This window comes from Kogia breviceps, chromosome 20 (assembly GCF_026419965.1).
Source record: "Kogia breviceps isolate mKogBre1 chromosome 20, mKogBre1 haplotype 1, whole genome shotgun sequence".
Taxonomy (NCBI): Eukaryota; Metazoa; Chordata; class Mammalia; order Artiodactyla; family Physeteridae; genus Kogia; species Kogia breviceps.
This window is the reverse complement of record NC_081329.1, coordinates 19,490,925-19,513,574: the sequence shown is the minus strand read 5'-3', so window position 1 is coordinate 19,513,574 and position 22,650 is coordinate 19,490,925. Positions and strand designations below refer to the sequence as shown.

At 43.5% G+C, this 22,650-nt stretch overlaps 1 protein-coding gene across 5 annotated transcripts in view; it reads left to right on the top strand.

The window, feature by feature from the left end:
• Positions 1-22,650, top strand: part of PRAG1 (PEAK1 related, kinase-activating pseudokinase 1) — a 49,997-nt gene that overhangs the window by 8,957 nt on the left and 18,390 nt on the right. For 3 of the 5 annotated variants that reach the window (XM_067022321.1, XM_067022320.1, XM_059049379.2), the window contains exon 4: positions 18,374-18,531. In XM_067022321.1, the coding sequence (XP_066878422.1) occupies positions 18,374-18,531 (158 nt within the window). Of the gene's footprint in view, positions 1-18,373; positions 18,532-18,738; positions 18,820-22,650 lie in introns of all 5 variants that reach the window. The other 2 variants (XM_067022318.1, XM_067022319.1) reach the window with 1 other exon arrangement.

Below are 22,650 nucleotides of genomic sequence, written 5' to 3'. Positions count from 1 at the left end.
CACTGCCAAGCTGTCTCTCTTTCCTGGTGCCTGTCCTCTTATAATCTGGTACTCATTTTTCTCTCCATCCCTCTGAAGTGTCTTCAGCAGGCTTTTCCCCCCAAATCCTGAAATTCCCCGTTTATTTAAACATGGAAAAGAAGGCTCCAGGAGGCTATGCTACAGAATCTCAAGAGGCAAAGAGATGGGGAGGCCAAGGAACAAGGGCTCCTAAATAGTGACCATGATGGCGATTAGGCTTTGGAGCCAGAAGCAGAATAGTAGGAGGTGCTGCACATGGTTTGGAACCCTCAGATGTGGGTTTTTAAAGAAACAAATACATATATAGTTTCATGGTAGCATGCTGAAACTCAAAGCTGTCTCCACTTTTGCTTCACTGCTCGCAAAGGCCCGAGTTTAAATTCCAGTTTAAAGGCCCTCTCAAAGGCCCGAGAAAAATAAATGCCTTTTCTAAGGTATAGAATTGTGCATGGAATTCAAATTCTGGAGGGGGTAAAAATGGCCCTCTATTAGAGCAAAACTGATTCCTATCAGGGAAAGGAACAACCTGCTGTTTTTCAAAAGCTGACAGTGTTTCCGAACAGACTTTTCTTCAGTCGGGTCATCTCTGTTGGTTCTGTTTTAGCTCATGTGCCTCCAGGTTGATGTCAGAAGCGGGGAACTGACTGCAGGGGGAAGCAGCTGTGACACTTTACTTTGAACATCAAAGCATCACGGGCTGTGATGCGTTCTAACATGGGCTTTTTCTGGGACCACTACTTTGTTCTGGTATTGAGTTGGGCGCCTGCTATGCGGAGTAGACAGCCATCCTCCATATCCTCGGGTGACCGCAGACTCTCGGGCTACAGTTTTCACTCCCTAAATGAATGAGGCAGCTCAGAAGAGCTCCTATTTATATGGCACTTACTATGGGCCAGGCAGGGAGCTAAGAGACTTAGACATACTAACTCATTTGATGCTCAGAACAGCTCTAGGAAGTAGGAATTACCATTTACAGATGACGAAACGGAGACAGGAAGAGCTGAGTAACGTGCCGAGGTCACACGGCCATACTTGGCAGTCTGCTTCCAAAGTCTGTGCTTCCAGACACCTAGGGCGCATCAGCCGGCTTAGGGAGCAGGCAGGGCTTGTGAGTAAAACGTGGGCATTGTATCTGTCTGCCTCAGGCCTGGGAAGGTTGGTGGAAAGCACTGGCTTTGGAGTCAGAAAATCGAGTTCATGCTGTGCCTGTCTCACCTGAAGGTTAAGTGATCTTGCGCAAGCCACTCGCTGTGAACGAGCCTCACCCCGAGTTACTGTCCAAAATGGGCTAATAATAACAATACATTTGCAGCACCCTGTTGTTGAAAGGCTCAAGTGAGATGAGCAGAATCCAATGCAGAGATTAGTTATGTAGGCAAAAGCCGCCCCAAGCTGTCGACCGTGGCATGGACACACACACCCTGTAGGAATGGGCCTGGCCCGATCCCAGGAAGACCACCTGAGCCTTGGAGAAGGAACTAAAACTTTCTTGGGTGAGAATCATAATGTTTGGAGAAACCCCTGTCACCCACTGTAACAATGTGACGCAGGTAGAATGTTCGTTAGCATCTGGGTTGATTGAGATCAAGTTTGGGGGCCAGTTTGTTATGACAAAACCACTGGATTACATACAACTTAAACCAGGTGGGAATCTCAGAGGTTCTAGGTGCCAGCTCTTAAAAAAAAGTTTTTATTTTCAGAACTTTGGGGAGAAAAATCTAGGAAATAAAATTAGCGTAAGGGAACACAGAAAAAAGAAAAGAGCATCTGGTACCATTTAAAATAAATCAAACTAGTATATATATATATATATATATATATATATATATATATATATATATATTCATTTGAGGAAGATTTTTCAAGCATTACCAACATTCTCTTTTGAATCATCACATCTCTCCCATGAGGAGATAAGAGGGCAGGCTCGGGACCATAAATTGACTTTTATTTCTGGAACTCGGTACTGTACGTATGGGATTCCTTTGAGGAGGGTGTCAGGAACCCACAGCCTTCAAACCTAGCCGCGTGATGGCACATCAGAGTATTGATGAGAATGCAGCCCACAGTTGATCCAGTACCGATACCAGCACCACATTGGTGACTATTGCAGGCTGATGTCAGTTTTCCAAGATGGAAGAATGCTGGAAGGTCTTTGAGCGACGTCCCAGGTTAACTTAATTTCTTCACACGGGTCATCGGTTCAGTGGGTCCTGTTTCTAAGGATCAAGCTCACCTGTGAGCAAAGATAGCCGCTGTCACGATGTGTACTATGTACACTCACAGCTCCAGAGAAGGGGCTGCTGCATGCAAGGTGGTGTTACTCTTTCCTAACACTTACTTAAGCAGATCCACCTGCTTTTTTGGGCCATTGTGGGAGAACAAAGAATCATTTGCTGACTTTCCTACCGTCCTGTTTTACAAAACTGACTCACCTGGAGGGAAAAAAAAAATAGATGTTGAGAGTGGCTTGGCTTTCCTGTGGTCTTGTTTTGAATGGTTGGCAGTAGCTTCTCTGTCTGTTTAGAGATATCATCCTCTGTAAACTCCCATTGGGATTCCTGAGGAAACTCTTGCTGTAATGCCATGTAGGACGAAGGCTGTCAATACTCATTTGATGCCTGAAAGCCATTTAGAGGTGTTTAAGTATATGCCCAGCCCTCCTCCCGGGCAGGTAAGGGTTCTGGGTCCTTCTTTACCTGCTGCTGCCAAGGCAACCTCCTACCTGTACAAATTCACACCTACTCAGACTGACTGACCCCACTGAGTCTCTGGGTCACCCCTGCTCCAATTTAGAGCAGAGTTGGAAGGTGAGGGTCAACAAATACTGCTGGTTAAAAAAGGAAAACCTGCAGGAAGGAAGTGTGGACTTCTTAGTTTAAATGTCACGTTCAAGACTTAAGGCAGTTTAATGAGAGCAGCCAGTGCCTGGGGGAGTAATTAAGATGCAAAAAAATCAAATTTATTTCTGCCTTTTATTTCCTTGTGGATGCAAACTGCGTTTTAAATGACTTATGGCTTTTGAATGACAAGGTCAGTTGAGGGAAAATCATCTGATTAGTGCAGAACAGGCATTTCACAAAGAAACCCCAAATTAGGCTGGTAGACCTGAACTCAGAGGTGGAATTAGAGGACGGCAGGTGACTGAGAAATAAGACAGGTTTATAGGGTTTTAGTTTCCAAATGGTCTGGCCCCAGGTGAGACTAATCAAAAGAAAGAAACGTGTCCCCAAGAAAGCGAGGGATGACTTTGTTTTAAAGTTATCACTCATGCTTATTGTAATTTTAACCCAATAATACTAAGTTCTCCTCCTCCTCTGCAGGGATTCTGGGGGCAGAGACTGAGTCTGTCCTGGACTTTTGTTCATTCCTAATTCGCCTCCCTCCCTCCCTCCCACGTGGCTTCTCAGCAGACAGGTGGTGATGGTGTCAAAGATGGAGGTCTTTTCTGCACACAGAAGTGGCCACGTTGCTATCCAGGGGAGCCCAAACGACTTCCTTGTGTGGTCTCTCAATCACATGATCTCTTAGCATGACCTTGAGGATGGGAGTCAGATGAGTGAGATGGATCATTGTCTCCAGACCCCATATCCAATCTGATGAAACCTCCAAAGGCTTTATCCTTGAAGCACTTTCCACTGTAGTGGATTACAGTGGGATGGCAACAATTTACTAAGAAATCCCACAGTCTTCATGTACAACAGGTTTTACTGGGTGGCATTCTGAAGATCACAATTTGTATTAGAAAGCATTGTATGTGCTTCAAGAATCTTCTCTATGTTTAGCCTTTTTGACAAAACTGAAATAAGTCAGCTGGAGGTCAAGTCAGTCCAGGGGAGACTGAATACTGGGCATACCTCAGGGGGAGAAATTGCCCTCCACCCCCCCACCCCACCCCCCCGCCCCGCAACACACACACAAAGTTTGGCAAACAGAACAAAGCACATGTATCAACAATACAAGTTTATGTTCTGATCCATGCCAGAGGGAAATTACTAGTTGGCCTCTTCCCATGAGTTTGTTTGTGGGTAGGACCTGACATGGGACATCTAGCGATGCTGAAGCAGGGAGAAATCAAATTGATTCCTATCTTCCTAGTCTGTAATTTTTTTTAAAAAATCACTGATTTTCATATATATGAAATAATTTACAATATTCTCTCCATTTTTGAGCAGGCATCCATGATGAAGGTTAGGGATTAGAGATTCTTTATTTTATTCATCAGATATCTACTAATTGCCTACTTTCTGTTACACTTTGTGCAAGGTGCTAAAAAGCCAGTGACTGGGGTTGTGCCCCTTAAGGCCCCTGAGGGTTGAGTTGGTATGGATTAAATCAGCACATGTGCAAAATGACCACGAAAGGTTCACTCCTGCTTTGATTGCTTTTGATGAGACTGTTTACCATAGCATCTGGATTCTCACCAGATTCCTTGTTCTATTCAGTAAGGCCAAGGTAAGCTTGGCTTGGTGTCCAGGAGTAATGAAAAAACAGTCCTTCCTTTAAGGTCTTTTAACCTGATACAAGATCACACATAGTACAGCATATACATAACCATTTATTTAAAAAAAAAATCCAGATGCTCCTTGAAGGTGAAAAGCATGCTTACCCATCTGTAATTCCAAAATATCCTGTTTGATGCCTGGCACGTGTAGATGCTCAAGAAATTTTTATTCAATGGACAGTAGTAGACAGAGGTCATACCCTGTTTATTTCATTATGGCCCAAAGCACCTAACTTTATGTTTTACACATGAAGAAATATTGAAAAAGGAACAAGTAGCATCATTAAATACTTGTGTCAAAGTATCTTTCTGATACCCAGGTTTCAGATTGCCCCAGTGCTCTTTTCTTGACTCTGTTTTGGCAGTTAACGCAGTGTCTTGAACTAAACTGGATTCATATTCATATCTCTCTGAAAGCTTGTAAACTCTTGGGAGTACAGGAACCATGTTTTATACATTTTTCTTTGACTTTCCCATAGGATACCTTGGGACACAGTAGGTATTCAGTAAAGGATTATTGAATTAGGGGGGGAAAAGGCCAGAGGGAACTACAGATCTTGGCCTTATTTTTCACTGGACACCCCATTATAATTCTGTGGCCAGCCTTGCTCAATAGAACATTGTCGCCTTGAGTTAAAGAAACTGAAGTTAATAATTATTAATGCTTCAAGGTGGGCAAACACCATGAGGGCACAATGCATCCTTTCATGGATTAATTACTCTCCAACGATTGTACATTTGCTCTTTTTTTTTTTTAAAGCTGAGCAGGTGTGTGGAGCCCAGCCCTCTCTTGCCACAAGAATGTTCCTTTCAGGCAGTAATCACCTAAGGACTTTTTTTCCCCACCCATGAATTGCAAGGAATTCTAGGGTGTGGTTTAATTTCTCTGAAAATAGATTTTCCATGCTTTCCGAGGTGGGTTGGGAAACACAAGCATGAGCCGTATGATCAAGCCCTCTCTGTCCATCAAGTGATCAAAGGCACTTTGTTCCTAGAATAGCCAGCCTACCTTTGAGGTGTGGAACTCACCAACTGGTGAGAAATTTTCTTTATTTGTAGTGCAAGAAATTTGTTGTTTGGCCATCATGAAAAGACTTGCGTTTCCCTCTATCAGGGTAGATAGACCAAGTACAAAGAATCCTCAGCAGCCATTTCTGCAGCTAATACTTTTCAGAGTTTAAGATCAGAGTCTTCATCCTCTGTGCTAAAATCGCTCGTTATTTCTTTCTGTTGACTTTTGGGCAGATCCCTAAAAATGCTGGCTATTAAGGGTGTTCGTGCAGTTCCCATACAGCTCTGTAAAATGCCCTGCTTCCACTAGCTTTTGTCTGATGCCCTGGACAGTTTATTCTCTGTACTCTTTTAACAGGCAGACTTATATAAACAAGTGTTCTCCATTGGGGGCAAAGGGGAAGCTCCGGATTAAAGACTACTTTAAAAAAATTTACTCTCCAGTTAACTTTAGTATCTGTCACTATCAAATGATCCCCCTGACTTCCTGTCAGTTTGGTTTTTAGCCATTTCGTGCCCATTTATGCATGTGCTATAAAAAATTTTTCCTAGAGTTTAAAACTTGTGTTTTAGGCCTGTAATTGGCGATGTGTGCACCGTATGCCCCTGAGTTGTAGAAACCCTCCAGAATGACTCCTGACTTCAGGAGCTCTGTAGACAGTCAAAATGAATGAAAATCCAGCCACCTTGGATAAAAACAAGAAGAGTTGAGATAAATTGACACATTAATTAGTAGTAAGACCTTGAAGATCAGGAAGAAAGGGAAGAAGAGTCCTTGGAATTTTAAAATCAGTTGTAGTGAGGAGGTCACTTAAAATAATCCTTATGAATGTGTGCAGATCAAAAGGAGGGTTTTGTGGCTGCATATTCTGGCACCACAAGTTAGGTTGCGTCCTCCACACCAACTGCAATCAGTTGGAGTACCAGTCTGGAGCTCCTCATGGAAAACAGTGAGGCCACGTGCCCACCCTGCAGGAGAGCTTGCCATTATCCGTCAGTACTGTCTGCAGGTTATACGAGGGGGGAGTGCAGACATGTGTGCCAGCTGCTTGCCAATCTAGCTTCAGAACCTAAAGTTTACCATCAGTGATGCAGAATCATTGGTGGTCAATAACTGTTTCATATACTAATTTAAAAGTTCATACCTGGGAGGGGTGTGTGGTCTGTCCAGCCCACATGGCCCAAAGCAAAGAGTTTGCAGAAGATGGTCTTCCTCTCTGATTACAGCCTCAATTTCAGACTGTTATGCCAAAATGTTTGGTTTTCTCATAATGAGTGACTGTGAATATTCTGTGACGTTTAATGAGTGATTATGAATATTCCATGCATCTTGGGAACTCTGTATTTTAGTAAACAACAATTACCGTTAAGTCTAGTATCCAATATTTAAAGTATTATTTCTCCTTATAGACCTTAAGTTTACATTTTTGGCCCTTAAATCTCATTAAACAATGAATTTTCACTTAGCATCACCCTCTTTGACTTATAGCACTGACTTTCTGTGTCCCAGATTGAGGGGTGAGGGGGTCGGGGTAGGAGATTTGTCAGAATCTTTTGGAGGAATCGTTTGAAATTGGAAATTAAATATTATAATATAAATTTAAATTTTGGAAATTGAAAACAAATTATTGTTTTCATAATTAATGTTACATATAATTTTTCCAAGTCTTTTTGACTGGTGGTAAGTTAGGCCATCTTTTTTTTTTTTTTTTTTTTAATACATTTATTTCTTTTTGGCTGCGTTGGGTCTTCGTTGCTGTGCATGGGCTTCTCCCTAGTTGCAGCGAGTGGGGGCTACTCTTCATTGCGGTGGCTTCTCTTGTTGAGGAGCACGGGCTCTAGGCGCGTGGGCTTCAGTAGCTGTGGCTCGCGGGCTCAGTAGCTGTGGCTCGCGGGCTCTAGAGCGCAGGCTCAGTAGTTGTGGCTCACGGGCTTAGTCACTCCGTGGCATGTGGGGTCTTCCCGGACCAGGGCTCGGACCCGTGTCCCTGCATTAGCAGGCGGATTCTTAACCACTGCGCCACCAAGGAAGCCCAAGGCCATCTTTTTAATAAAAATGTTCAACGTGAGGACAAAACGCATCTCCCTAGGAAAGGCATCTCCCTAGGTAAGAAAGTAGAAGAAAACCGGGACAGGAATATTCGCTGATCTGTTACGTTTACTTGGTGACCTCCCTTCAAATCTCTCAAAATGCCTTCTCTATATTTGTGTTCTCTTGAAACAGGGAATTGTCTGTGCAGTAAATCCTAAATCCAGCTCCTTGATCCAGCTTCTTAGCCTACCTTAAATACTGGTCTGCGCTTCCTGTGAAAGCAGGGAAAGCTAATGAAAGACTCTTCCAACAGTGCAGAGTCTGAGACTTTCTTGATGTTGATAGTCATTTAATCACCAAGTATTGAGGACTTGGTGTAAGTGGAGCTAAAATGAATTACCCAGGACAGTTAAGTATGAGAACACACTGTGTCCCCACTGTCTTCCTTCCTGAGCCCTACCTTAGGGTAACACACACAGACCAATTAGGGGCATATACAGTGAAGATCTTTACAACACTGCTTATAGTAGCAGGGAGTTGGAGCAAACCCAGGTATTCATCTCTAGAGAAACAGAAAAGTAAAATGTGTGTGTGATGAAATACTTAATAGTAGTCTTGCTTTGGAGAATGGGAGGTCCAGGGAAAGGATGGCCAGGGAGCCGCAAGAGCTAGCTGGTCAGGAAGCATGCGTTAATTGTGGTCCCAGTGTACACGGTTTTGTGCTCTCCTAGAGAAGCACTGGGCTGCCTAGTGAAGAGTGAGGATGTTTGGAGTTAACTAGTATGATATTTTGATTTATAATAAGAAATCTACATTTGGTCTTCCTCCCCATTGCTGGCCCCGAGCTCCTAAAACCCTTGGAATTTTCTAAGTGCTGAAAACCATAAAGGTGTCTTTTATTATGTTAATGAGCTGACTTTCGGACCCCACCTAAGGATGAAGCTGGTTGCCAGGGGAACCAGCCACGTGACTAGGGTCGGTATTTCACTCTCACCCCCCACCACCACCTCCAGGGAGGGGAGAGGGACTCGTGGTCGAATCTGTCTCCAGTGGCCGATGATTTAAATTATTTAATCAGTCATGCATATGTAATGTAATAAAGCCTCCATAAAAACCCAAAAGGACAGGCTTCAGAGAGCTTCCAGGTTGGTGAAGCAAGTGGCACATGTTGGCCTGTGGGGCACCGGAAGAGGGCCTGGAAGCTCCCTGCCCTTTCCCTCTACCTTGCCTGAGGCATCTCTTCCATCTGGCTCTTCCTGAGTGATGTCCTTTTAAGTAAAATGTTTCTCTGTGTTCTGTGAGCTTCTGCAGCCAATTTGGAACCTCCAAACTGTCTCACCCTAGCCGGTTGTCTGCAGCAGAGGGCGGTCTTGTGGGACTGAGCCCTCAACCTGTGGAGCCTGGTGCTGTCTCTGGGTAGATAGTGTCAGAATTGAGTTGAATGGTAGAACACCCAGCTGGTGTCCGAGAATTGATGGCGTGGGGAGCACACCATCCCATGTTGGAATTGGGTGACCAGAACCCTTACCCGGGGTGGGGAGGGTTCAGCTAAGTCTGTGGACAGGAGATGAAGCTGCTGGGAAGCAGGTAAGAGGGTGCTGACGAATTGACCCGGGAGTAGGAGGGGAACCTTATCCTTATTAGGCAACAGGCTGGACCAGAGTGGAGAGTAGAGAAGTAGATCATCCCAGGAGCTTAGATACAAATAGCCTGAATCTCCCAAGTCAGGAGGGTAGGAATGAAATCTAACATATACACACACAGATTTCTTAAGCCCAGTAGCTGGGCTCGGAAGCTGGGTCAACAAAGTGGACTTGAAGCATTTGCTGAGTCAAGAGAAGGAGGGAAAGATCATTCTGAAAGCGGGGTTGCCAAAATCAGTAGTCTAGAGACAAAAAGATTCTGGCCAGGCAGAGATCATTGTGGTGGATGGATTCCAACAGGAATAGGTCAGGACAAGAGCAGCAGTGATTCCCAGGTTGTGGGCAACAACTCAGTACTGTTTTAGTTCATTCCGCCCTGGAGGCTTCTATGTGCTAGAGGCTGGGGAGGTGGTGTGAAGGGGGAAGGAATCATGGGAGGTTCTTTTTCTACAATGGGGAGACAGGCTAATACAATAAAAGAGGTTCTTCTGTTTCTAAATTTTTGTGTAAGGGAGCTAAGCTAACTGGTCATCTGAAGACTATGTCAGCCCCTGAACCTGGGGCTACAATACAGTTCATCAAGCTTTTGAATATGTAGGTTCAAACTGAGGTCTGGTTGACAGACAAGTCAACTCTTCCTAGTTATTTTAGAATAATGCATGTCCTCAAAGAATCACCCTGATAAACTTTCTTTTTTGGGTCTCTTCAAAGTACCAAGAGAGTGAAATCTCTAGCCCATCCATTTTCTGCTTCTGTCCAGGTAGCAGAAAGAATTACTGGGTTTGCTGGAGTCTGCTGAAGTCTTCTCTCTGTCTCTCCCCACATCCATCCATCCATCCACCCATCCACCATCATTCTGTATAACCAGTACCTTCTACGTACCTGGTGCTGTTTTTAGCGCTTTTAAAATTTTAACTCATTGAATCTTCATAACCACTCTCCTCCTCCCCAATGAGGTAAGCAGTATTGTGATCTCCATTTTATGGATGGGAAGCTATAGCACAGAGAGATTAAGCGTCTTTTCCAAGGCAGCCAGCCCATAAGCAGTGGAGCAAGGACCCCAAACCCAGGCAGCGGAGCCCCAGTGTTCATGCTCTTAACTACATCAGTGGCCTTCCTGGGTGACTCTGAAATCCATCTGGGAAGCTATTCAAATGCTTACACTGCTGTTGTTCCCCAAGGCTCCCCACTCTATGCTGGCCTCTGGGCAGGGCAGCTGGTGGGAGGGGCCCCTCTGTGGATTGCAGTTGTTCAGTCTTTACTTCCAGTGGTTATTCATCCTCTTCTTGCCCATCTGCCCCTGTGTGAACAGATGTAAGAGCTTCCACCTTGGCTTAACAGGCCAGGAGTTGGAGCCTTGTTCTCAGGTGATGGGATTGGAGGTGCACGTGTAGTGGGCCAGGTGATGGGGTCCAGCCGCTTTGTTCTTGCGTACTCTCTTACTTGCTCTCAACAGCTGGTCTCCCCATCCTCAGCCTTAGCTGAAAACTCCCGACGCTTGGTAGTTGCAAACATCTGCCCTTCTCACTCCTGCACCGGAACCTCCTTGGGGAAGGACACAGCCACGCAGACTTGCAGCCACAAATAAGAGACTGATTTTCCAAGACAGGAAAGGTCATCTTTTTAAACCATTTGTGTCTCTCAACGCCAAAGTATATCTGTGTATAGTCAGGGCAAATGGCTCCAAATTTCCATTGGACCAATTTAAGCATGTTTATCCATTTTTATACTAGCTAACTAGTAACCTAAAGTTGTGTGTGTAGGTGCAGGCGTGCGTGTGTGCATGGGCGCGCTTACCACTGTCTTTAAAAATATGCATGGCTCTATTTCTATTTTTAAATGGTTTCCACTGAATGCAAAGCACATTCGTTTTTGGGTTGAACCAAAGGCTTTTTCAGCTTGAAGAGCCCCAGCAGTCACCAGTGCATTAACTGCAAATGCAAATTAACAAGTCTGCACGGTGGGGACCATAAAGGTCATCTGACCCAAAATGAAACTGATTTCCTGTCTTTATATACATGCTAATAAATCAGCGGGGAAACCTGCCCCAGAGCAGACTGGATCCTTTAGTTCCTTCGTTTGGCACTTAGACACTTGCAAAATAACTCCCATAGCATCTTCATCAAAGAGCACTAAAGATAAAAACAATAAGAACCTTTCTGGCGTAGCTATCTGCCTTTCTCATCTCATCTCTTGAAAAAAAATTTTTTTAACTACAAGATTGTGTAAATTCAGGATATTTGGGGACTGTTGTATTTTGTAGATATGAGAAAGGTTCAGCTATTGAGTCCAGCTTTGCTGAGGACTGTTGTTTACTCAGTGTTCCTGCCTCTTGCAAGTTTTGCCCGTTTTGTGGGGCAAGTGTAGCTGGGCAAATGTAATTCTTTTCCTAAAGGAAACATTTATCCTCCTAGATGCCTCCCAGTTATTGAAACAGAGGCAGATAAACTTAATCAAGAAGTATTTAATAATTTCTCTGTGTTCCAGCATCTCCTGACTATGACACAGCTCCTCAAACAGTTTCTAATTGTGGTGGCAACAAGCCTATTTCACATGAAACAGAGTAATCTAACCAGGATTATAACCAAATGCTCAGTGATGTGAATCCGACTGATGTGGGTTCCAGAGGGGAGAGACCAGTCAGAGAAGATTGAGATGGCTTAGGAAGGGTTTTTAGGTAAGTGATCCTGCTGCTAGGTCTTGGGGATGGAAAAGGTTTGAAGGGGAGAGAGAGAATGTTTTCCTCTGTGCCAAGGTGGGGAAAGGACAGGAATGCAGGGTGCTTTGAGGTCAATGGGAGACTAGCCCCATTAGAGCAAAGTATGTATGAGCATAAGTAATAGGTATTGATTAACCAAAATGGTGATAATTTTTTTCCAAACAAAAAACTAGGCATATGTTCTAATGTACAGACCGTGTGGGGAAATATTTGAAATAGGGAGTGTCAAAGAAAATCGGGGTGTGTGTTTCTGTCACCATAGAGGACCAGAGCTGATCTAGTACGGCTGCCGAGGTCAAGAATACTTACAAGAGCTCTGTGTAGGGCTCTTCAGCATTGGTCATCATTATGAGAGTAGAATTTTGGAAAGATTTTGAGTCAGGGTGACCTGCCCCAAGGCTGCAGATCTTTTCGGAAGATGTGAACCCTGTATATACTTTTTTAAAGGAGATTGATCAATACTTATCTACCAGGTTGTAGATAAATATGTTTTTTAATTTATTTAGGGCTGCATTGGGTGTCCGTTGCTGCGCGAGGGCTTTTCTGTGGTTGTAGTGAGCAGGGACTACTCTTCATTGTGGTACGTGTGCTTCTCATTGTGGTGGCTCCTCTTGTTGTGGAACACGGTCTCTAGGCACGCGGGCTTCAGTAGTTGTGGCTTGCGGGCTCAGTAGCTGTGGCTCGCGGGCTCAGTAGCTGTGGCTTGCAGTCTCTAGAGCGCAGGCTCAGTAGTTGTGGCGCATGGGCTTAGCTGCTCCACAGCATGTGGGATCTTCCCGGACCAGGGCTCAAACCCGTGTCCCCTGCATTGGCAGGCGGATTCTTAACCACTGAGCCACCAGGGAAGGGTTGTTGAAGCAGGGACGGTGTCACCTCTACTCACTATTGTATGCACAAGACCTGACACAGTGCCTGGCACGCAGCAGGCAGTCAATATTTATTCTTTGGAAAATCTGAGAGTCAGAAGAGACAGGATGGGGGATGCACTGCAGGTCCTACAGGCATAAGATAAATAAAAATGGGGTGCTCTTATTCACCAAGCAAACCCCGTGTTTTAGCTCAGATCATTTAATGATTTTGACTTCAGGATGTGGCCAAATAGTACAGAATGAATGGGGTGAAACCGAGTGTATTTGAGAGGGTATTTGAATTGCTTCTAATGATACAGCCCAACAGGACAATTGGAGATGGAAAGCTGCAGGTCACAGAGGCAAAGCCGCCCCTATTTTCCTGTGCTTTTGCAGGAAGTGCATTTTATAGAAAAGTCAGAGAGGAACTGAGGGGAAACGGAGAGCTCTGAGCTGGTGAATTCACAGCAGTCTGACAGGGAGGTCACTCTCAGTCGCCTCTGAAGCTGGCCCTTCATCCTCAGGGCTGCTCCACGGGACCCCGCGGTCACTGGCACAGCCCATCCCCAGGCTCTGGGGGGCCATGCGGATGATCACAGCACCGCAGGCTGGAGTCCAGGATGGTAAGAGGCTGTCATTCTTTGATTTAGGCATGACTTGATTTATTCGCATCTAAACCAGTCTGTTTTCACTTCTTGCTAATGTAAACAAGGTATATAGAGTTTTCTAACGTGTTTGTGCTTTCAGAGCTACCTGCAAGGGCTTCTCCAAAAGGCTAAACTTAGCAGTGAACTTGACCAATCCAAAGACTGGGTGGTGTGATTGTGTACCAGGGTCTGGAGAGCTAGTCTAAAACTGCATGCTGGCATTATGTGACTTTTCATATCTTCTGCTCCAGAGGCAAAAAGTTTTCAACCAAATGGATGTGAACTAAACCAAAGTCAGCTGTGAGAATGAAAAAATTTGCCTCTGTCACACTTTAAGTAGTGCTGCCTATGAGGATTCTAGCAGCCATGTGAAGTTCGAGATAACAATCTCTGCCCCACACTGGGGTCCAGTATCCGTTAAAAATTTCGGGCATTCTGAAAACTCAGGGGGTATTTTTAGACTCGGCTTTTTTCCTACAAATGAGGAAGTCTGGCAGATGGCTCTTCCGGCTGGATTATTATTTTTTGCAGCTTTCTACTAATACAGTATGGAGAAAACTCTGGCAAGGCTTCTTTCTCTAAGGACAATGAGGGGAAAAGCCATTCTGCAAACACCGGGCAGCAGCTGCAGGGCTCAGGTCTCTAAGGACGCTGTGCCACTGGCTGTGTATTTCATGCTGCTCTCCTGTGACTGCGTCTAATCAACGTGGGGAGGCAGGGAAGGAAGTCTGAGGAAGAAAAAGTCATTTATCACAGTGCGGAGCAGACATCTGCGCGGGCCGGCCTCTCCGCTACAGCTGATAAGAGTGTTATTCGCCACCCAGAGAGGAAAGACTAGAGTATGTGGTTTTGGCCCCATGAAGCCACTTCCTTAAATCACATGACATCAGAGTTCATCTTGTACATGGTTTGCACTGGTTTTATGAAAGGCAAATCAAACTATCATTAATGAGGGAAAAGTGCCTTTAAAAAAGAAGAAGTATAGTCTTGTTATGCGTTGCTGAGTACATTCGGATTGGCCTTGGCCTTGCATCTGACAGAACAATCCATTAGGACTCAGAAAAGTCACCTTCGGAATATTAAGCCTTTTGCAGGGATTCTTAAGAAATCTATTGCACACACAGACTGGAGATACAAAAACAATGATTGTCTGCTTTGATAGCTAGCTTCCCCTTTCATTTTCAAATCTGGTGTGTTTTTGTTCTTTCAATAATTAAAGTGGCAGTTCTCTAAGACATCAGATCATACAGGTTTCCAAGGTGGAAGATATTTGATGCAGTTCATATGACAGATTTAAGAGCAGGGGTCACCCCTTTCCTCCTTATTTACATCTAAGCATCTCAACTGCCTATTGGGTTTTAGTTACGGGGCGGGAACCTGGGCTTCTTGAGCATTTTTGTTAGAGCAACAGTAATAATATCCCCAGAAGCCATGGAAACATGAAAATTCCACTTGTGGCTTGGACTAAAATTGACCAAAGTCTGCATGTGGAGGCTTCCCACTTCTCTACACACACACACACACACACACACGCACACACACACACACACACACACGCACACAATTTATCCTGCAGCCACAGGCATAATCTGATTTGTCTGCATTCACTTGGTGGGCTTCAAAGCTATGACTTCTCGTAGTGACTAGATGCGGAAAAATTAACGCCCACAGTCTCAGGCGAGTTGTTAGGACTGAGAAATAACTTTTTCCATCCATGAGGCTATATTCTGTGGTGGAACCACTCCTCATAGAGCCTGTCTGTCCCATGGGGACTGATGGAAGTCTCACCGGGTCATCTCTGTGTTCCTTGCCTTTCAGAAGCTCAGCAACAGGTCAACAGGAATGGCCATCCTGGACTCATTCAGGCCCTAGTGGTTTTCTTTCCTTCTTTCTAGAAATGAACATTTCTATGTTCATTTTCAACTTACCAAGTATTTCAAGCATACAACGAAGTTCAAAGAATAATTTAACTCACTTTCATGTGTCCCTGTAAGATTTTTCAAATATTAACATTTTGTTACCTGTTTTGGATTTTTTAAAATAAAATATTGCAGGTACAGTGGAAGATCCCTCTCCATCCAATTTCCATTTCAATTTCCCCTTGCTACCCAGAGTCATCACTATCTTGAAGTTGATGAAGTTATTTCCATTTTACCACATATATGTAATATATAAAAAATACATAGCATTATGTGTTTTAAAATTATATATAAATGGTATCACACTTTACATGAGCCTTTTGCAATCTACTTTTAATATTCAGCATTTTAAGAATAATTTTCATACTGGTACCTTAAAATCAAGTTTATTTATTTTTGAATGCTATGTGGTATTCCATTATAAGACTATACCACAGTGTATCCATTCCTTTATTGATGGACATTGGACTGTTTATGATTTTGTTTTTTCTGTTAGTAACACTGTGAACAGTCTTGTCCGTGCGTGAGTTTCTCTAGATCTGCACTGTACAGTGCAGTAGCCACTAGTTAAAATGTGGTGAGCCTAAATTGCAGTGTGCTGTAAATATAAAATACATACCAGATTTTTAAGACTTAGAATGAAAAAAATATATTAAATATCTCATTAATAATGTTATATTCATTGCATGTTGAAATGACAATGTTTTTATGCATTTTGTGAAAAAATACATTATTAAAATTAATTTCATCTGTAATTTGGCTACTAACATTTTTTAAATTTTATATACATATACATATATAGATATATGACTTGCATTATACTTCTGTTGAATAAGGCTGTTCTATCAATAGATCAGGAGTCAGTAATCCACCACCCACAGGCCAGCCATCTATGTTTGTGAATAAAGTATTACTAGAAAATGTAGCCATTTGTTTACATATAATGGCTGCTTTCCTGCTACAACAGCAGAGTTGATACTTGCAACAGAGACTATATGATCTGTGAGCCTAAAATATTTACCATCTGGCCTTTAAGGAAAAGTTTGTCTATCCCTATTTAACCTTTTTTGAACCAGGTTTTTAAAATATATTTTAAAGAAATATATTTAATATTGTGATCCAACACACATACACACACGAAACAAAAATTCCACAAAACAAAGTTTCACAAATCCTCACTCTATATTTTCATATTTTTTTCTGGTCTGTTCTTATTAAAATAAACTGCTAGTTGGTAAACTGCCTTGACTCATGAAATTGACCTGGCCATTCGTTCACTACTAGTCATTTGAAAATCATTGTTCCCTTTGCATCTGGCACCTGCACATTTTTCTTTCTTTTAATGCTTCACTGTTATACTAAATAATTGTGTGTGTGCGTGCATATGTGTATCTGTATATACTCATACATACACACATTTATGTATTTCTTCATTTTCATCTATTTATATACATTTCATCTAGTGTTTTTCTGCACCAGCTCAGCAGCTATGGTGCTGGAATTCCTCCCTTGTCAGCTTTCTGAGCCTGAAAATCAAGAGACTCCAGGGGCCACTTTGAAGAGGGCAGCGTAGTTGGATTGCCATAGATCTGTCTTTTTTCCTAGACGGAGGACTTGTCGTTATTCACAACTTCGTATCTTGGCTTCATCTGCAAAAGCCATTATTGATGGATTTGATGAGGATAAAAATATTTTATGAAACCTTCTATGATTATATTTTGCCAGAGGGTAAAATAAAGATAATACACTGCCATAGCACTTCCAAAAGATTTGATATCCCCACGGTCCCTACAGTGACATTGAAATATAAAGAATACTATTAGTTGTAACATTGCCATAGCTGTCACGCTTAGGTGTAACAGCTTTAAAACGTTGTTTAATCTGGTTCTGAGGGTTGGAGGTGGGGAGACAGACATGTTTCTAGGGAGCACGTTTCATGGGAACGAACTTTCTCCAAACTTTTCTGTTAATGAACAAGGGATTCCAGTGCCTGTGAGGACCAGTACAGGGCTGTGCAATATTGAACACAAAGAATGATCGATACATTCTTGGCTGTGAGGTCATATGCATTAAATGAGGCAGTTCTGATGCCAAATCAATACTGTATTGTGTATTTCCTACAGCAGATATTGAGATATAGATCTGCCGTAGTGGGAGCAGGCATGTAATCAGGAAATATCAGTTCAGACAAATCTGGGTTACCACCAACAGGGAAAGGGCTGGATTGATTGTGGTCTGTCCCACTGCGTGGGGAAAATGTCAGGTCAGAGTGAATATTCATGTAGTCCTTGGAAAGAGGGAAAGAGAAATCAATAAGCTAAACCTTCTGCTTAATAATGGAACTGTTTTCTCCAAGGCGAGTTCTTTTTTCTTGAACTTGGTATTCCTGTCCCTGATGTATCAGTCATGCTGTCTTAGAGATGCAACCAAAGACTTCATAGAAAGCCTAAGGGCAGATTCATTCTATAGTTCTGGAATAAGGGTTATGTTAACATGGTTCCATCTAAACACTGCACTAGATGTCTGGTTAAAATTGACCTTAAGTCAAAGGGATAAGCTAGACCCTTTGAAGCTATGTCAAGAGAGTACCAGGCACAAAAAAAATCTCTCGGTTTTGGTCTGAATTTGCAATTCCCTTGTCCTGTGATCTTGCAAAACCTACCCAATCTCTGTATATCTCTATACATTGGCTTGTATGATAATGTTCGATTTTTCTTTGTAGAGATGTTACATAGGCTATAGTAGGCGACATAAATGTTTTGGCAGATGGGGCCAGAATATGAAGGCAGTTCCTCCCAAATCATGATTTTGGTGCTTTTCTAAATTTAATAGACTCACTTCTCCTTAACCATGCTTGAGAAATCTCCTGCCATTCATGCGCGAAAGGTTTCAGAAGAGTCCCTGTTCTCTCTTCCCCAAATCATTTTTTAAAAACTTACTGGCACTGATCAGGCTTCAGGAGCATAGTGGCTGGTTTTTGAATAGAAACCAAATTAATTACTTTTATCATTTGTTTCTACATTTTCCAGGCACCTTTTAAAAATGAACAAGAGCAGCTCTGATTTGGAGAAGGTGAGCCAGGGCTCTGCTGAGAGCCTCAGCCCATCCTTCAGGGGCGTCCACGTCAGCTTCACCACGGGCTCCACGGACAGCCTGGCCTCCGACTCCAGGACCTGCAGCGACGGAGGTAACAGACTTGACCTTGATGGAGAGGCTTAGATTCCCTGAGTCTGGAAGGCCAACCTGGGTTAATTGCCTAGATTCGGAGGGGCCGAGCTAGACCTGCTGTCTGGGTCCCACTTTCCTTGTGAAGTAGACTCTACCAAGGAGCAGTTGACTTTTATTCCCTATTGAATTTATGACAAGGTACCTCATCCCATATCTCCCTCTCCAGTTACACACAGCCCATCCGCATGGCAGCAAGGTGGGAGGAGGCTGAAGTCGGAAGCATATCGAAAGACTCCTGATTCCTTGGGTAATGAGACATCTGTGTATAGGTCTGCGTTCCATTTCTGTCCTCAGGATTAGTTTACAGGGGATTGGGTGCATGCCAACCACAAATTCCCCCTCCTCCACTCTCTGTCTCTCTCATTCTTTCATGGGCACGCACACACACACACACATATATGCACACACTTACTTGGACACACAGCAGGTGTTTACGTAAGTGTGTGTTGAATTGAAGCATGCAGGCTTCATTAGACCACCATCCATCCCACTTTCTGGATTAAGCTCTAAGGCATAATATGTGGCTAAGTCCTGACTGGTTATACAGTCGGCCCTTGGTATTCTCGGGCTCCGAATTCGCCAATTCAAAGAACTTCCAACCACTGTTGGTTAAATCCGCGGATGCAGCACCCGCGGATACAGAGGGCCGAGAGTTCTCTGCCATTTTATATAAGGGACTTGAGCATCCACGGATTTTGGTAGCTGAGGTGATTCCTGGAACCAATTCCCCGCGGATAATGAAGGACGACTGTATTCCTAAAAAAAAAGAACTCTTGCTTTCCTGTAGTTGTGATGGGTAGTATTAAAACCTTCACCCTTTAACACTTGTGTGTGTGTGTCCTCTCCTGCATTTCTCATTGACTTGCCCTAGCATGTTAGGTTTGGACATGTGCTAGCATGACTCTCTTTCTCAGTCCTAAGGAAGAATTTCTTCTCAGTAGGCATTTTTGGAGTAGAGGGTTCCATTGTGAATTTACTGTCACCAACATTTTTCTATCTAAAAGATTAGTGCTGCTAAGACAAAAGCGTATATTGTACGTCAGCCTGTGGTGTGTTCTGATGGGAAACTTCTGACAGCTCTGACTTCAAAACAGGAAATATCTTAGCCTTGATTTGGGTGGGACGTGGCAAAAGAGGATTTTCTTTCTCTGAAGATTTTCCTGGGTTTCTATCTTTTTCCTTTTCCCATTCCATCGTGCAGAAATTCTACAAGGCACATTATTCCATCGACGGCTGGGCTGGGCACGTGAACCATTGGTCCCTGTGCTGGCCAGCCCTGACCTGCTCTCTTGGGATTATGAGCAATTCTGAGGGAGGGGTCTTTCATCCTCCACTCGCCAGCTGGTGTTGGTGAGAACTGGACTTAATTACCCCAGCACTTTGCTTCTCAGAACCAGCAGATCATGATGTTTGCTCTCAGGGCTCTTACGGTCTAGCCAGGAAGGTAAGATTAAAATACGTGACATGTGGGTGGATGGGTTAAGCTAGGAAATTGGGCTGCTCAGAACAGGAGTGCTTATGAAAGCTTCCGGAGAGAGAGAAATCAATGAGCGCTGATGCAGCGTTGAGGGAAGGCTTTTTTGGTTTTTTTCTTTTGGGCCGCGCCAGAGGCATGCGGGATCTTAGTTCCCTGACCAGGGATTGAACCTGCGCCCCCTGCAGTGGAAGCGTGGAGTCTTAACCAGTCCACCACCAAGCAAGTCCCAGAGAAGGCTTTTTGAGGACATGGGACTTCAGCTCTTGTCTCCAGAGTGGTTAAAATTGAGAAGGTAGAGGGAGGAGGAGGGGTCTTTGCAGGTTAAGGAAACAATTCAAGAGGAGAGAAGGCACAGGGTTAGTGGTGCACACGGGGAAAGGGTCAGACCAGCCCGACGCACTTCTGTGGAAGCAAACAAGAGGCAGTGGGACATGAGGTGGTGGGAGGCTGGGGGCTGGACTGTACAAAGCTCTCAAAACCAGTTTGTGGACTTTGGAAATAGGGAGCCACTTGAGGGTTTATGAGTACAATGGTGACACCTAACTCAGTCATTTTCGAATTTAAAATGAATATATTTTCTTGTACACCTGACACTGAGATAACATTGTAAATCCAACTGTACTTCAATTTTTAAAAAAGAATATATTTTCATGGTTAGTCCTTTATCACGAGCGAGTTATTCAGTGGAAATGCACCTCGAAATTTAGATTCCTAGATCAACGAAAAGGTATATACCTTCTTAGCAGACTCTGGCTTCTCAGAGCAAACCAGTTTCTATCTGCTGCTCCTACTTATGGCTCTGTACCCAGAACCATGCTTTGAAACTGGCAAGAGACCACAGGCATTCTCTCTCTCTCTTTTTCCTTTTCTATGTCTCTTAAACATTAAGCTGGAGAATATCCAGAACCGCAGGTCATGAAATGTAAGAAACCCTTCATTCAGCCGCTCATCATTAGCCAAGACAGCTGGCTTTAATCTATTACTGAACAATTAGCTTTCCGTCCTGTGACTCCTTACTCGCGTGGCTGGAATATTGAGCCATCATGCCCTTTGTTACTATTTGGCATCTAGCGCCAAAGCTGAGAGAGGGAATCCAAATAGGAGAGGTAGAGTTGGTTCAAGAATGTAGCGCCCACCTCTTTAATATTATATATTAAGTCAAAAGAGACCATTCAGCTATACATTGATCTTTGTCAGTAAGAATTCAGTAATGAAAACAATGCATTTCGTGGACTTTGTGCGTCTGTGGTATGGGTGGGCCTGGGTGAGTTGAGGACAAAGTCATTCCAGGGCATAGCATAGTAGTAGTTTGTATAAACTTCTTGGAAGCTCATCAGGGTTAATGGTGAAAATTACTTTTCTACCATTCGGGTTTTGTGGTCCCCCAAAATATAGTTTTAAATTTTATAAGTAAAATAAACATAATCGAAAGCTATAACTTGGTTGCATTTTAAAAACGAGTGTGTCTGGGCTTCCCTGGTGGCGCAGCGGTTGAGAGTCCGCCTGCCGATGCAGGGGACGCGGGTTCGTGCCCCGGTCTGGGAAGATCCCACGTGCCGCGGAGCGGCTGGGCCCGTGAGCCATGGCCGCTGAGACTGCGCGTCCGGAGCCTGTGCTCCGCAACGGGAGAGGCCACAACAGTGAGACGCCCACGTACCGCAAAAAAACAAACAAACAAAAAAAAACTGAGTGTGTCTAAACTTTACGTTGACAAAATATTTTTGTATCAGTGTTAATGTCAGCTCTTTGTGTTTGTATCGCATTCCATACTCCTCCAAGCACATCTGTTATCCCATTTCTCCATGTGAGCAGTTCCATTGAACAGTGGGTCAACTCGGTGAAAGGAAAAATCCATCTAAGCAGTTGTCGGGTTTATGCTTGGTTGGGGAGGGACAAACTGCATGTATTAGGACAGATCCATGAACGCTGCCAAGGGGAAGGTCATCTGTAGTGGATGGATGGTGGGCATACGGTGGGAATAATGAGCAGAAATGGTCACCAGAAGACTCTTGTGCTTTTAAATGGTTACTTTTAAATATGCAGACCTCATAATTGAATTAAGATCCTTTTCCCTTTTGATTTAGAATAACATTACAACTCAGTTCCACAGGTAAACAAACATCATAGATGCCAGGTTCCCCTCTTCCCAAAGGAGATGAGTGCTGTGTTGAACTGAAAATATGGGCAGAGGTGATAGATGAGGGGTCTAAATAACTATACAGTAGTGAATATACTTATAAACTCCCATGAAGCTATGCACCAAGGCAGTGTTTGTGTTCTGATTTTTGTAACTGGCAAACCAGAAACACAGAAAGTTAATTAAATATCTTGACAGTAGTCAGCTTGTGTTTCTCAACAATAATGCCAAGAAGATTTTTTTAATATAGACATTAATTCAATCATTGGTTTGATAGATATTTGTTGAATACAAACTATGGGCTGGATACAGTTTTAGATGCTGAAGATACAGCGGTGCCAAAAAAATGCCCTGTCCCTTCCTTTCGTCAAGCTCACATTCTAGTGGGGAGAGATGGGCAAGGAGGAAGATAAGGGACTAAAGTAGCCAGTGTGTCAGATGGCAGTAAGTGCTATGGGGAAAAG